The sequence below is a fragment of the Pelodiscus sinensis genome, chromosome 9 (assembly GCF_052426305.1).
Source record: "Pelodiscus sinensis isolate ZL-2025 chromosome 9, ASM5242630v1, whole genome shotgun sequence".
Taxonomy (NCBI): Eukaryota; Metazoa; Chordata; order Testudines; family Trionychidae; genus Pelodiscus; species Pelodiscus sinensis.
Genome location: NC_143060.1, coordinates 13,639,343 through 13,653,284, shown reverse-complemented (window position 1 = coordinate 13,653,284; position 13,942 = coordinate 13,639,343). Strand labels below are relative to the sequence as shown.

Genomic DNA, 13,942 nt, shown 5'->3' with positions numbered 1-13,942 from the left:
TCCCCAGAGCAAGAGAAGCAGCACAGACGGCTCCTTCGGAGAGCCGCATGGCTGTGCCTTTGGCACCACTCCCCCCAGGCACACTGCAGCGGGAGCCCCTCTGCACCTTTCTGGCTGGGGGAAGAGCCCAAATCAGTGCTTTAGGGGAAGGGAAAATGCCAGTGAAGGAGGGATTGTCACAAACCAGCAGGGCCTCCAGAAGAAGGGGGAGCCGTGCTACCTGAGCCACCTGGAGAGACACCCTTTAAATCCCCACCGAAAGGACAGGCTGTATGCTCCAAGCAATGCTCAGGGCTGGCTGCCTTCAGCCCTGCCTGTTTCCGGGCACAGAGCCACCCCCCACACAAACCTTCCCCAGGGGCCCGCGGAGGTGGTCGGCTCTACGGCCTGGAGATCTGGGCTCAGCCCCTAGCACTAGCACAGGCTCCCTGTGAGATGGTGGGTAAGTCCTGGCACTCCGTTCCCCCATCTGTGAAGTGGGGGGGGGGGTTCTCCTTCCTTTTGTCTGCTCTACTTAAACAGCAAGTTGTGCAGGGATAGGACCATTGCTCACACACATACAGACAGGGCCCTGAGCTTGGTCCAGAGTCCATTAGCAGAAACAGACTGCGCACGTCTGGGCCCATCCAAATGCCATGCACCTCACCTGGGAACTACAAGACTTAAAGCACATCGGGACCCTTGGAGGAGAAGCCCTGGATCGTGGCGATGGGCAATGAGGACACATTTTTCTGCCTTACCTGTGCACTGGCTCCCCGATGTGCTCGCAGGAATTTGGTCCCCCCTGCACTCCATAGCCACCCATATCTCCTGCTGGCTGTCTTCTTCTGCGGCATCTTGCTCAGATGTTTGTAGCTGGATAGCCTGCAGACAAAGGTGGCCCAGAATTAGTGGATCAGGCCCAATCTGTATTATTTGTACAACTGTACCAGCTAGAGACCCCAACCCAGGTTGTCCTGTGGCACCTTATAGACTAAACTGGATGGTCCCTACATAAAAGAATCAATGGACACAAATCAGATATTAGGAATGGCAACATACAAAAACCTGTAGGGGAGCACTTCCATCTCCCTGGACACACAATTGCAGATCTAAAGGAAATTTTTTTGCTGCAGGATGGCTACAAGACCAGACTTCAAAGAGAAACTGCTGAGCTACAGTTCATCTTCAAGTTTGACACAATCAGCTCTGGATTAAACAAAGACTGTGAATGGCTCCCTAACTACAAAAGCAGCTTCTGCTCTCTTGGAATTCACACCACCAGATCAGCTACTAGAAGTGGGTCTCATCTTCCCTGACTGGATCCATCTCAGTCATCTCCAGCCTGATCCTGGCCTGCATATTTATACCTGCCTCTGGAAATTTCCACTACATGCATCTGATGAAGTGGGTCTTTGCCCACAAAAGCTTATGCTCCAACACTTCAGTTAGTCTATAAGGTGCCACAGGACTCCTCGCCGCTTTTGCAGATTCAGACTAACATGGCCACCCCTCTGATACTCAACCCAGGTTGGGGGCCCTTTGTGATCAGCTCCATAAAGACACATTGAGATTCCCATGCCTGCTTCCCTCCTTCAGAGTGACGCCCTGATGCCACTCAATCCACGGCACTTGAGGGGAAAAGGAACCATTCACCTCCGCGTCCTACTAGCCACATTTCAATTCACCTCCGCGTCCTACTAGCCACATTTCAATTCAGCCACTTCCATTCCCTGGCAATGGCAAGCACAGTGAAGCCATTCTGGGGGGTAGGCATGCAGCTTGCAGGCAGCTTTGTCACCCTTCCCAACCAGAGGCCCATCCTGTAGCAGACCATTCCCGTCTCGGCTCGATGAGAGGGACACTGCGCAGTGAGAAAGTGCAATGGGAACTCAGTTGTCCGCTTGGAGCTCACCTCAACTTCCCCACAACAAAGGAGGAGCTTGCAAACCAAAGGACGCCTGCAGGTGTTTGCAAGCCACATTGCAGAACACTACGCAAGCCGGGGGACATAACACCTTTCCAGCAAGAAGCTAGTCTAAGTACGATCCCCTAGAAAGAGATACCAACACGTGCTCCCTGGCCAGTGAGGACAGGTCACAGAGTCAACTCAAGCACAGAGTCAACCCCAGGTACCCAAGTGTTTTCCATTCTCAGACTGAGAACACCAGCTTCTCTTCCAGTAAGGCTACGTCTACACTGGCCCCTCTTCCGGAAGGGGCATGTAAATTTCAGCAGTCGTCGTAGGGAAATCCGCGGGGGATTTAAATATCCCCCGCGGCATTTAAATAAAAATGTCCGCCGCTTTTTTCCGGCTTTTAAAAAAGCCGGAAAAGAGCGTCTAGACTGGCCCCGATCCTCCGGAAAAAGTGCCCTTTTCCGGAGGCTCTTATTCTTACTTTGAAGTAAGAATAAGAGCCTCCGGAAAAGGGCACTTTTTCCGGAGGATCGGGGCCAGTCTAGACGCTCTTTTCCGGCTTTTTTAAAAGCCGGAAAAAAGCGGCGGACATTTTTATTTAAATGCCGCGGGGGATATTTAAATCCCCCGCGGATTTCCCTACGACGACTGCTGAAATTTACATGCCCCTTCCGGAAGAGGGGCCAGTGTAGACGTAGCCTAAAGGTTTAAGTGAACCTGAGCAAATTCAACCGGCTCTGACCCTGAACCTTCCTCCAACCTCAGATTGGAGTGGAGCTTACACGAGACTAGTTAACACTAAAGAGATTCAATTTGAGTTTCTCCAAGTTTCTACCCCTCTGGGTTAGAGCCAGACACGCTAGTAACTTGATGCTTAGAGAAAGGCTGGGGATGCTGGAGGGATAACTAACCCAGTAGTTGTGAGAGGTGTGGACCTGGAGAAGCACCTAGAAGCTTCTCAAAGCACTATCCACAGTCACCATTCACAAACAGGAGCACCGATAATGCATCTGAGTGTTCATCCAGAAGAGCTGCCAGCTCCAAACCAGGGCTCCCGTAACAGTCCTGGAGAGCACACTGGTCCAGACATGCAATGCACATTCATGGCCTTTGGGGGAATGAGCGATGACTCAGAGAACCCCACAGTGTTTCTTCGTGCTGCTAAAATCCTTCTGAACCACAAACCCACACCAAAGTGTCACGCAATGCCCAAATCACAACCTCGTTTCAAGGTTTGCAAAAACCCTGGGGAATGATTTGAAGCATGGAGAGAAGCAAGATTAGAGAAGAGGGCTGAGATCTAAACTACTTCGCTGCATCAGTCACACCACGATCATGGGCTAGTCACAATTTTACTTAGAGGTGCCATCACACGATCTGCTCTATACTACCTTTCGCAGCACCATTAACTATGGATTTCCTTGTTGGGTCTGTCCTGTAGTAGGCGACTTCTGGATACCTGCCTGGCTCTGACAACCTGTTTCTTCACTTCCCCAGGCGAGCAGCGTAGTTTTAAGAACTGTTGTAACACTCATCTCTGTATGTACATCTATTTCCTTGCCATCTGATTATTTCACTTCATGCACCTGACGAAGAGAGCTGCAGCTTGAAAAAGCTATGCCCTAATACATTTGTTAGTCTTTAAGGTGCCACCGGACTCTTTGTATTTGCTGAAACAGACTACCTCAACTACCTCTGAAAATTAACTATGTTACTACTTGGTTCATATTCATTTCCATTCCTCTACCATCTTCCCTCTTTCTGTTGGGAAACAAATTTGGGTGTTAGTTTTGAAAATGCTAATTTAATGAAATATAGACTAGTCAAGAGACTATAATCCTTGGGACTTTTGACAACAGCCTGGTTCCCCAGGTGAGGTCAATGGGATCTTGTAGATGCTCATGACTGTTGAAAACCTCACCCACCACTTCCTTAGCTACTCACATACAAGAAAGTGAGGGGAAAAAGTAGGAATTTAGCATTAGGCTTCTATGCCTCCTTCCCCACCTCCCAGTCTTGGCTTAGACCAGTGGTCTCCAACCGCCTCCTTCCCACCCTTTCTCCAGGGCTCCACCCCTGCTCACTCTATCTTCCCTCTTTTGCCCATCCTCACTCACTTTCAACAGGCTGGGGCAGAAGGTTGGGGTGGAGACTCTGGTCTTGGCTTAAGGGATCTGGAGTGTGAAAGGGGCTCTGAGCTGAGCTTGGGGCAGGCTGTTGGTATGTAGGAGGGGTTCTAAGTGTCGGCTCTGGTGTGGCATTTGGATGCAGGAATGCTCAGGGCTAGGACAAAGGTTCGGGATGCAGGAGGGAGTTCATGACAGGGGTAGGAGTTTGGGATGTGGGTGCCAGCTGGACACTGCTGGTGGCTCCTGGTTGCTGGTGCAGTGGGCTAAAGGAGACTCATCCCTGCCCTGGCCCACTCCCTAAAGCAGCCAGCAAACTCCATCCCGTGTCCTGTTGTGCCCCCTCTCTGCTCTGTGAAGAAAGGACACAGAGCGGGAGAGGGCACCTGGACATCAGCACCCTTCCTCTCCCTCCCCTGCCCTGCACAGTGGGAGGGACAGCTCCAAGGCAAAGGGCAGGAGATGAGCAGCAGTGAGGTGAGGGGCATCTGAAGTGCTAGCACTTGATGGCCTCCTGGCCAAACTAGTCAGGGTCACCTGTAAGAGGCTCCAAGATCTACTAGTAGATCCTGATCTACTGGTTGGTGACCACTAGCTTAACACTTATCCAGTTATTACGGTTTTTCCTAAAGACAAAACATTCAAACGTACAGGCCTATTTTGCTTAGTAACAGTCAATGGGGGTGAATGGACCAAGATTGTTCCCCCACCAAAAGCATTAAAAGCCTTACAGGGGAGTTTCTTTTAGCTGTACGCCCCAGGCTCATCAGCAAGCTGATCATCCTGGTTTTAAGAAGGCATAACTCCTCCTAGTGTGGGCTTGCTGGATTGCCTACTGTTTTTATGAATTCTTTTAGCAGGGGTCCAACAATTTAGAAGTTAATAACTTCATTCGCTTCACCTCTTTCTGGGTGCACATTTTTAGGAACAAAACATTTTTTCTTAAATTGCATCTACTATTCAGAATGATTTGCCAAGTCATTTCTGTGAGCGGTTCTTGTTCTGTGCCTCATTGGTAGCTTGGCATTACTGGATGGTCAACATCCAAGCAGTGTGATTGGACACAGGAAGAAGAAACATATCACCCGGCCTGTTTAGAGACCGGTACTGGAAACCTGACTGAAGTGGGTTGTTTATCCAAAGTTATACCTGTTGCATTTGCTCTGCACAGACACTCCGGCTGTTACACATGCTCACTAGATCACCTGCAGAACTGAGACAGAAGAGGGGTGCAGACATCTGTAGGCCTGAGAGGCATTCAGACACCAAAGTAACTGGCCATGAAGAAATGTCTTATAAGCGGTTGGGTTCCCCACCTGCTCTAAAAGCAGAGTCCACACCACACATGAAGACTGAAATTATCCCCTTCCTGAGCTTGGCTCTAGTAACAAGCAAGCGAGATCACATCAAAGCTGTGTGGGTTTGGCTGCTCAGGTCATCTACTGGGACATAGCCCAGACCCATAAGTGGGGAGTTCTAGGGGCCCATGATGCCCGTGCTCCACCAGTATTTCAGAACACGGGACTGGCTGCACCAGCATTTGGTCTGTTTTCAGAGCCATCTCCGTTCATAGGAAAGGACAGAACAAGCACCCCAGGCCCTGTGCTTGGGGGGGCCCCCCATGCTTTGGTGGGATGTGGGGTACAGGGTGGCCAGGGGGCTTACTGGAAGGGCTTGGTGCTAGCAGCAATGTGTGATCTGGCCCCAGCCCATTCCACCCCTCCCCCAGCTCCTGCCTCCACCTCTGTCTGGCTTCCGCCTCTCCCACAAGCAGCGCAGGGAGCCAGTGGGGTGGAGCGGAGCATGGCAGGCTGGGAGCAGGTTTCTCGCTGTTACCAGCACCAGGTCCCACGCTAACCCAGACCACTCTGGAGCCCACGACCATTGAAGTGCAGAACCCCCGGACAGTTGCCCTGGACACCTCTGCTTGGAGCCCTTCTGGGCACCACCAAAAATTATGCCAACCTGATGCCCATGCCCAGAGCCAAAAACCCCACACCCCACCCCACCAAGATTTCAGGCAAGTCCACACGTAAAAGGCCACACGTGCGGCTGTAGCAGGTCAATGCAGATCCTGCTATGCCAACAGAAGAGCTTCTCCACCTGCCTGAGGGGCAGTAGCCTTATCCGCGGGAGAAGCCCTCCCATTTTCATAGCGTGGTCTACACCAGAGGGCTGGGTTGGTGGAACTGCATTGCTCCTAGGATGGGATTTTTCACATTCCGAGCGATAGAACTAACCCCTCGGAGACTTTTTGAACCCAAGTAAGCTTGTAGTGGAGACCTGGACTCAGGGTGTGAGCAGATTTAACCCTTGCCCATCTAGGGTTACCAGGTAGGTTTAGAAAAAAATTCCGGACACTCTTGATGGGGTGGGGGGACTGGCCGGGAGAGGGTGGGGCTAGCCAGGAGGAGGAGCGGAGGCAGCACAGCTGGCCACCGAGATTGGGCAGGGGCTGGGGGGCGGGGCTGGGAGGCACGGGGTTGGGGGCAGAGGGGCTGGCCAGAGGAGATGGAGGGACCGGGATGCCGGGCTGGTGGGCAGGTGAGTCGGGGAAGCACAGCTGGCCAGGGGAGATGGGGGCGGGAGGAGAACCGGCAGACAGGAAGCAGGGGTGGCCAGGAGAGGGTCGAGGGAAGGGAGAGGGGCGGGACTAACCCGGGCACTTGCAGATCCCGGGGCGCTGTCAATCCCACGCACGGTCCAAAGAAGCGCGAGTGAATCCGGCTGCGGCTCCACCCTGCGCTCAGGAGCAGGGACAGGGCTTCTCCTCCTCCCCAAGGCGTCAGACGCAGCCAGGGCTTCCAGTGCCTCCCAGCCACTCCCCCCACCCCCGCCAGGCTTCCGTCTGGCACCCAGCCAGAAATCCAGGAAATACCGGACATTGCATATATCTGGTATTTCCTGGATTTTTTTTACCGGACAGAGGGCCCAAAAACTGGACTGTCCAATAGAATACCAGACACCTGGCAACCCTATACCTATCTGGAACACCACATGCCAATGGAGAGGGGCATTTCGGGCAAACACTGATAGACTATAGACTTGCCACAGGCTAAGCAAACCACCCTGCAGCTTCACTGGTGCAGCCCCAGCACGTTTTGCAGCCTTAGCTCAGCTCTTCACTTGGGTTACTTCCAACCAACCTCCACAAGCCTCCCCCCACCAGATCTGAAAACTCTCAGACCCATGGAAAGTTTAGGGCTGGAGCCAAACTTTGTGCCTCATCCCACTCCCGGATGCAATCAAACCCTTCCAATTTATTTGATGCACACACTGCAGTATGCTTCAAACCTGTGCACCCTTCCCCTTCGACCAGCACGTCCACGTGTAAACTGATTTCTCGGCCCAGGTTGCATTTAAACAGGGTGCTGGGAATGGCGATGTCCCCAGGCAATACAAAACATGGCTGCTGAAAACATGGGTTGGCAGCTGGCAGGCTAGTCCAGCGGTATTGCCTGGAAGATGCCATATGAGAACACATGTGCTATACCAGCCCCATGGTGAGTGAAGCTGGACATGTGAGGAACCCTTCCAGCCCTAGTATTCTATGATTCTAACCCACTTTCAGGAGAAACACTGCCCCACCCCCCAAGGCCTGACCTCTAAAGCAAACCAGTTCTGCTCTGTTCCCCGGAATAGCGTTTGCAGCTCTTCTCTCCCCTCCCTTCCCCAGCGTTTAGATGATCTCAGTAAAGCAGAGACACCCTCGGCTCCCTGCTGGGTTAGCTTCCTGTGTCCCAATAAATCACAGCTGATTTGACTGCTGTGACAAAGAACTACTGTTTCAATTAAAGAAGCAGGGGGAAAAAATTAAGCCGCTTAAACCAGTGTACTTTCCATAGGTCCTTGGGAAACGTGAGGCTCGAAAGCCCTGTATTTCATACAACCGGCTGACAAAAGGTATTCTTCAATGTCCTAATGGGACCCCAACCCCAGGCATATTCAGCAGGGGACTAGCAAGCAATACAAAATAAAAGTAAGGAGGGGAAGGGGAGAAAAACCAACCCGCTAGGAATAAACACTAGCAGTTCAGGGGCTGGGGGTTACACATCACATAGGTGGCAGGAGGCTTCATTCATGTATGAGGTGGAAATAATATGTGAGGAGTACTAAACAAAGCCTGATCTCTGCATAAGTACAAGCCCTAAGGAGACCCAGTGTAGATGCTAAAGGAAGCTCAATGTTGAGACAGCCATCTTTCTCCAGGGATTGCTGGTAATAGCTCAGCCAGGATACCTCAATCAGAAACATAGGCCGAGGGTGAAAGCCCACATGAAGGCTGCAAGCCCCAGCCAGCCCCGCCCCTTCACTCAATGTCCCGCCGCTGGAGCCACGTCCCACCCACTCCCAGCCCAATTGTTCCTGGCCATGTTCAAAGCTGGGGCTGCCATGCTCCGGCGCTGGCCCGGCCCGCCCCAGAAGCCAGGGCTGCCACACCACGGCCCTAGCCTTTGGCAGTTGGGTGTGTAGACAGTTTTGGGAAGGCTGTGCCTTCCCTTGCCTACGTTCCCGGCCGCCCCCGGTCAGAAAGATCTGCAGCAGAAATGCAACCATTACAGAACCGCTTGTGGGAGTGATGGGGGAAGACAGGGGAGAAGATAAAGAGGACACACCCCTGTACCTGAGCTATTTTTCCAGAAACCTTATGTGAAAGCTTTAGTAAGTCTCAGTGGTTAGCATCACAACAATGCAATTCTTTACCAAGAGCAGAAGCGTGCCCTGGCATTGCAAAGGGCCACATTCTTTTGGTTTTTTCAAGCTAGCAATAGACCATACAACGTGAGAGACATGGACTGTCCTTCGGTAACTCCTGTAGCTGCAGCAGCCCTGCCAGACTGAGTGAGCAATGCTGTTGGCTTGGCCCAGAGGTCACTACGTCCCTTACTGAAGCCAGGGAAGTTCTCCCACTTCGTGTGCAAATCCACACCAGTGGATGAGTGGGCAGAGATCAGCTTCCCACACAGCTGAGACTCACGTCTTTCCTCGCTCCTGGGCTGTGTTGGGACTAGGACGTGGGTAAAGGAACCGCTTCCTTCTCCAATGGTAGTAAGTGACCAGGCAGAGATGGGAATTTGCAGGCACTTCCCGGAGGGGCAGACCACGGGGAAGAATTTTTCCCATCTTTACTCCCTTTCCTTCCATCTCCACCTCACTTTCACTGTGGTGTTTCCTGGCATCGTGACGATTACAGTCAACAATGCGTCTTTGGGAGCAGCAAAGCATATAAAAGAGGAACATGAGCAAGAAGAATGCAAGCAGCAAAGGGTGGCCTTAGAAAGCCTTTTACCATTTGGAAATAATGGCTGACATGCACACAGATGTCTAGGTCAGCCGTGTGTTGTTATTCACACGAGAAGGTAAGAGCCCAGAAGTGAATGTTTGCCTAGGGTTCAGTGATGGCCCAGTTTAAGGCAGGGGAGAATCTGGACTTGGTGTATGAATTGAGGGCTCCCAGCAATAGGCAAAGATGCAGAGGTTTCAGCTGGATAAGACTCCGGCTGGTTGGCTACTTTCCTGGAACCATTGAGTCTACAGCATTAGGTGAAGCCTAATATTTTCACCTCTTCCTTGCCTCCCTTTTGGAAAAGGCTTGTAGCATTGAACAGGGAGAGAACAGGGAGCCCTGTGGAAATAACTCAAGTGCTACAGAGTTTGATGAAGAATGTTCCCTTCTCTGTCACCTTCACTGAAGCACGCAATGGACTTCCCCAACAAGCTCTGGAGGAGGGTCTAGAAGTGCTTAGGCACCTTTCCAGGACCCTACCACTTGGGAAAAGGGCCTTCCCATTCCTTATCAATAATTAGCAGAGATGAAAGATCAGTGAACAACCCCACCAATGAATTCCCCCAGGAAGTTCCTGCGGATGAGCCCAGCTCCCCTTCACATCCTGTGGCCTGCCCCACAGGGTATAGCCCGAGCTCCATCTTTTGGATCAGCCTCTAGCTAGTAGTGGTCCAGTTAATGTGATGCCCCCAAGGCACTTTTTGCTTATCTTCCCCATCCTCACAGCGGCTTTCAGAGCGAGACACACTCTCCATTACTCAGCCCTTTCCCCAGCCCACTTGTCAGGTTTCCTCCCTGCAACTAGCTCCTCTGCCTCATTTTGCTGCTGTTCAGAGATTTGCCCAAGCAGCAACCTAGCAAAACGGACTTGAGTGTTTCAGCTTGACTGCTGGCCACCTCCCTGTGAATAGCACCTGTGGATGTGCTGGGGCAGGATCGGCAGCAGCAGCCCCCCGAGCGCTGTCTGCAGACTCAGAAACACAGCTCTGCCTGGGTTCATTTTGGAAAAAAGTCTTTTCACACCTGGAAACCTTTTTAAACCAAAAGCTTGAATGCTACAGAAACTGACAGCTGATTCCCTGCTTCCTCCCTCCCCAAAGTCACCAGGGAAACTTTCCCACTCACCAGCAGCAAATAAAGCTTTGCCATGACGCTGCTCCCCTGCAATTTTGCTTCAGGGTAGCCACACCTGCCTCCTGCGCCCTCCTTCATGGAGCTCAAGGGCTGAACATGGCATGGGGAGAATGTGATTTTCCTTCCAGCATCGTCCTGATTATTCACTATAGCATTGACAGGGTGAATCTCTCTAGTATGGCAACATCCATGGTCCAGCATGATTTTAGTGAGCAGGTGTCCACTTACCGTGGGTGTGGCCAAGTTTCCCGTGGTGTCATTAAGGTGGTTTTCAGCCACCAGTCCTGGCTCTCAGTGTTCTGTGTTTTAATTTACCCCTAAATGTCTTCCAAGAGCCCAGTCTGCTGCTACACAACATTGACCTCCTGTGGTTCAGCAATTCTCTGGTTGGCACCTTCGGGACCTGGCCGGTGCTGAGACTGGAGAAGTTCAACCTGTACCACCTGATGTTCCAGCAATATTGGGCAGGAACGCCTCTCACCCTACTGCTAACCCGCAGACCGGCTGTCTCCTAGGAAGTGACAGCACTGACACCTTGGCAACAGCCTGACCTAGCAAGAATCAGCAGCAACTAGACCAGAGTGACTTCTGACACGAACTGTGGTCTTCCCACCATCCTCTGCACTGCTCTTCCTCCAGGAACCCAAACCATTCCCAGCTCTGACGGTGCCGTGTCTCTCCAGGTCACATCAGCCCTTTAGAAGGAGGTGGGTAGAGAATTGAAACCGGACAATCATACAGATGCACAGAAGAGGAAGGTGAAACCAGGTATCAAGGGAGAAGAAAAGGGAAGTATCTGCAAAGTTCAGTAAGAAACCCACTGAAGGAAAGTCACCCCTCCTGAGCACTTGGAGGCATGGTGCCCTCCGCCCCGTGTCCCTGCCAAAATCTCAATTGCTAAATGGGGGGCCCCCTTCATGCCCCCTCCCTGTTCCTCTGGGTGGCCCTTCCTGCACCCCTCCCTTGCAGGCACCAGTCACCCATGCAATGGAGAATTCAGTTCAGATGCAGCAAGAACAAGAGCAAAAAGTCTTTCTATTAAAAGGTGCAAGGCATCTATGGGGCCATTAGGCAGGGCTTCAACGGAACCTTCCTCGGGGCCGTTTAGCAACAGAGGCGGCAAAGACTAAAGAAAAACATAAATGTGAAGTTCAGTAATTAAGGGGATCAGCTCCCAAGACAAAAATTTGAAGGGAAGAAAGGTGGGACATGAACGCAGATCACCTCACAAAAGGAAAAAAAAATGTCAGGCTCCCTCCACCCTGGAGGCCTCCCTCCAAGCCATAGGTACCTTTGGTATTGTTCCAACAGCCTACCAAGAGAGCCAAACGTCAGCACACTACCAAGTCACGAGTCTCGAACTGCAGCCCACAATTTCCATAACCACAGCTCACTGCCTGTGTGACAGGCCATGTTTGCAGCTGTCCAATAAGTTCCGCATAAGACATTATGTTGCTGCAATTCTATTTGAGCCGCTAGCACATTTTGTTACCTAGTTCACCTTATCCAGCCTGGCTTTAGATCAGTGTGACAAAACAAAACGTCTTGGCCTAGGGTGATATAGGGAAGTGGTTTAGAAATTTGCTCTCTACAGACACGTTTAAATCGGTTCCACCAGCATGCATCTGCTTCCAGCCTAGACAGGAGTTTAGAGTTACCCAGATAGGCAAACGACCAGGGCCATTAGAACTCAGACTCCTGAAGTAGGTAGCAATGAATAGAATGAGACAAGTGATGGGCAAACCTCCAAAGTAGAGGATCAAAAGGTCCTTTGATCTAGAAATCAGGCTGGAAATCTGAGGAGAACACACACGTGATATTTTAACGCTGTCTGCCTGGGACAAAGCCGAGAAGTGCAAAGATACAGGGAAGTAAAACTTAAGTTGACAGCAAGGAACACGCGCCTACCCACTCTGGTAGAATTTTACAAAGGAGTTCAGGGCCGGGGCAGGGGCAGGGTGGGGACAGATCAGTGGTAGAGTCAAACCAGGAATGGAGACAGCCCAAGGAAATTAACTGTACTTAGGAGCTTTCAGGGCAGCATCAGATAAAAGATAAATGTACGGGAGGAAAGTTGTACTTGGGCTGAAGCACAGATTCCAATTGTAGCTCTGCCACAGACTTCCTGTTTGACCTGGGGCAAGAAAAGGAATCTCCATATCTGTTAAACAGGAGCAAGAACAGTGCTCTGTCCCTACGGGTTGGTAGGAAGGTCAGTTCATTCATATCTAGCACAGGGTAATATCAGCAAGGCACATTCCAGCAGGTTGCAGGGGGGGGGGGGGGGGGGGAGAGGAGGCAGTGTTAGAGCAAGCAAGATCAATGTCCCCTTTTTTCATCTATATGCAGAATAAATTTTGTTATGTGCACCAAAGCATCTGTGGATGTGCACCACCAAGATACACACATGTTGCCAGCTGTGGGCCCTCTGCTAATCAAATGGGTGCCACCTGAATCCCACCTGGGTGGAGACCCAAGCACTCAGTTCACAGGGAATGCTAAATCTTGTACCTGTGGTAACTGAGAATGGATTCAGTCAAGTAATAGAAATGGCTGTTCAATTCAGTAGCAGATCAGCTCTCCCTTTAATGTGGTAGGAGATACACTAAGACCGGAGAACAGAACTTAAATGGGAGCGAGCCACTTCCCCTACCATTGTTTGGGACACGGCCCACTGCGCACTCGCAAATCTTTAAGCCTCATGGCCAGTTTGCACTGACCTTTCACAAGCTAGTGACCTCCCCCTGCTTCCATCCCATCCCAGATCTCACTAGCGCTGCCCTTTAGAAATCAGGAAAACCCCACATGCTAGTAACACTGGGTTCCACACACTAAAGTGCTAATAGGTCTAGCCCCAGGGAAAGCTCCCTAATTAAACAAGAGACCCCATGGTTTTATATCAGTCTGGTTGAGATGCCTCTATACACAAACCAAATACACACTTACCAGCTCTTCTACCACCACCCTGTTAGAAACCACTCCTACACTGCCCCCCATGTTGATCACTTTATGCACTGAGGCTGTATTGCACTGCGGGAGCAATAATGACTCAGCTGTCTGAGGATTTTTCCATGATGCTGGTTTTCTCATTGAGGGGATATTTAATTGCCAGGCTAGACGTCCCTTTAAGGGAGAGAAAGGCTAGAGGGAAAGCAGGTGTAGGACACAATAGAAAAATCTGACTCACTAGCCTCTCAGCAGCTGGCTCTGATGCAGACTAGTAGAGTAAGAAAATTGGACTGAGCAAGACCTTATCCAAGATACCAGGGTGATTTAGCTTGTGATGTTTGGCTTTTAATTTATTGGCTATCTACTGCGTAAAGTTTTCTCAGGAGTCAATGCTGCCCTGTCACAGGGCTGACTCTGTGGCAATTGAGAATGGATTCAGCCAAGCAATGGAAATGGTTGTCCACTTTGGTACAAGATTAGAAGCAGAAATACGAGTGCTCAGTCACTTGGGGCTAGATTCTCAAAGGGGGGTTAGGTTGTCCTAATACC

General features: G+C 51.1%; 1 protein-coding gene across 1 annotated transcript in view; it reads right to left on the bottom strand.

Annotated features, from left to right (window-relative positions):
• ACOT11 (acyl-CoA thioesterase 11) overlaps positions 1–13,410 on the bottom strand; it is a 124,070-nt gene extending 110,660 nt beyond the window's left edge. Inside the window, exons 1-2 of the mRNA XM_025189817.3 lie at positions 13,391–13,410; positions 741–864 (exon numbers count right to left, since the gene is read on the bottom strand). Of these exons, the coding sequence (XP_025045602.2) occupies positions 741–836 (96 nt within the window). The 5' untranslated portion in view covers positions 837–864; positions 13,391–13,410. The remainder of the gene's footprint in view (positions 1–740; positions 865–13,390) is intronic.
• Positions 13,411–13,942: the final 532 nt, after the last annotated feature.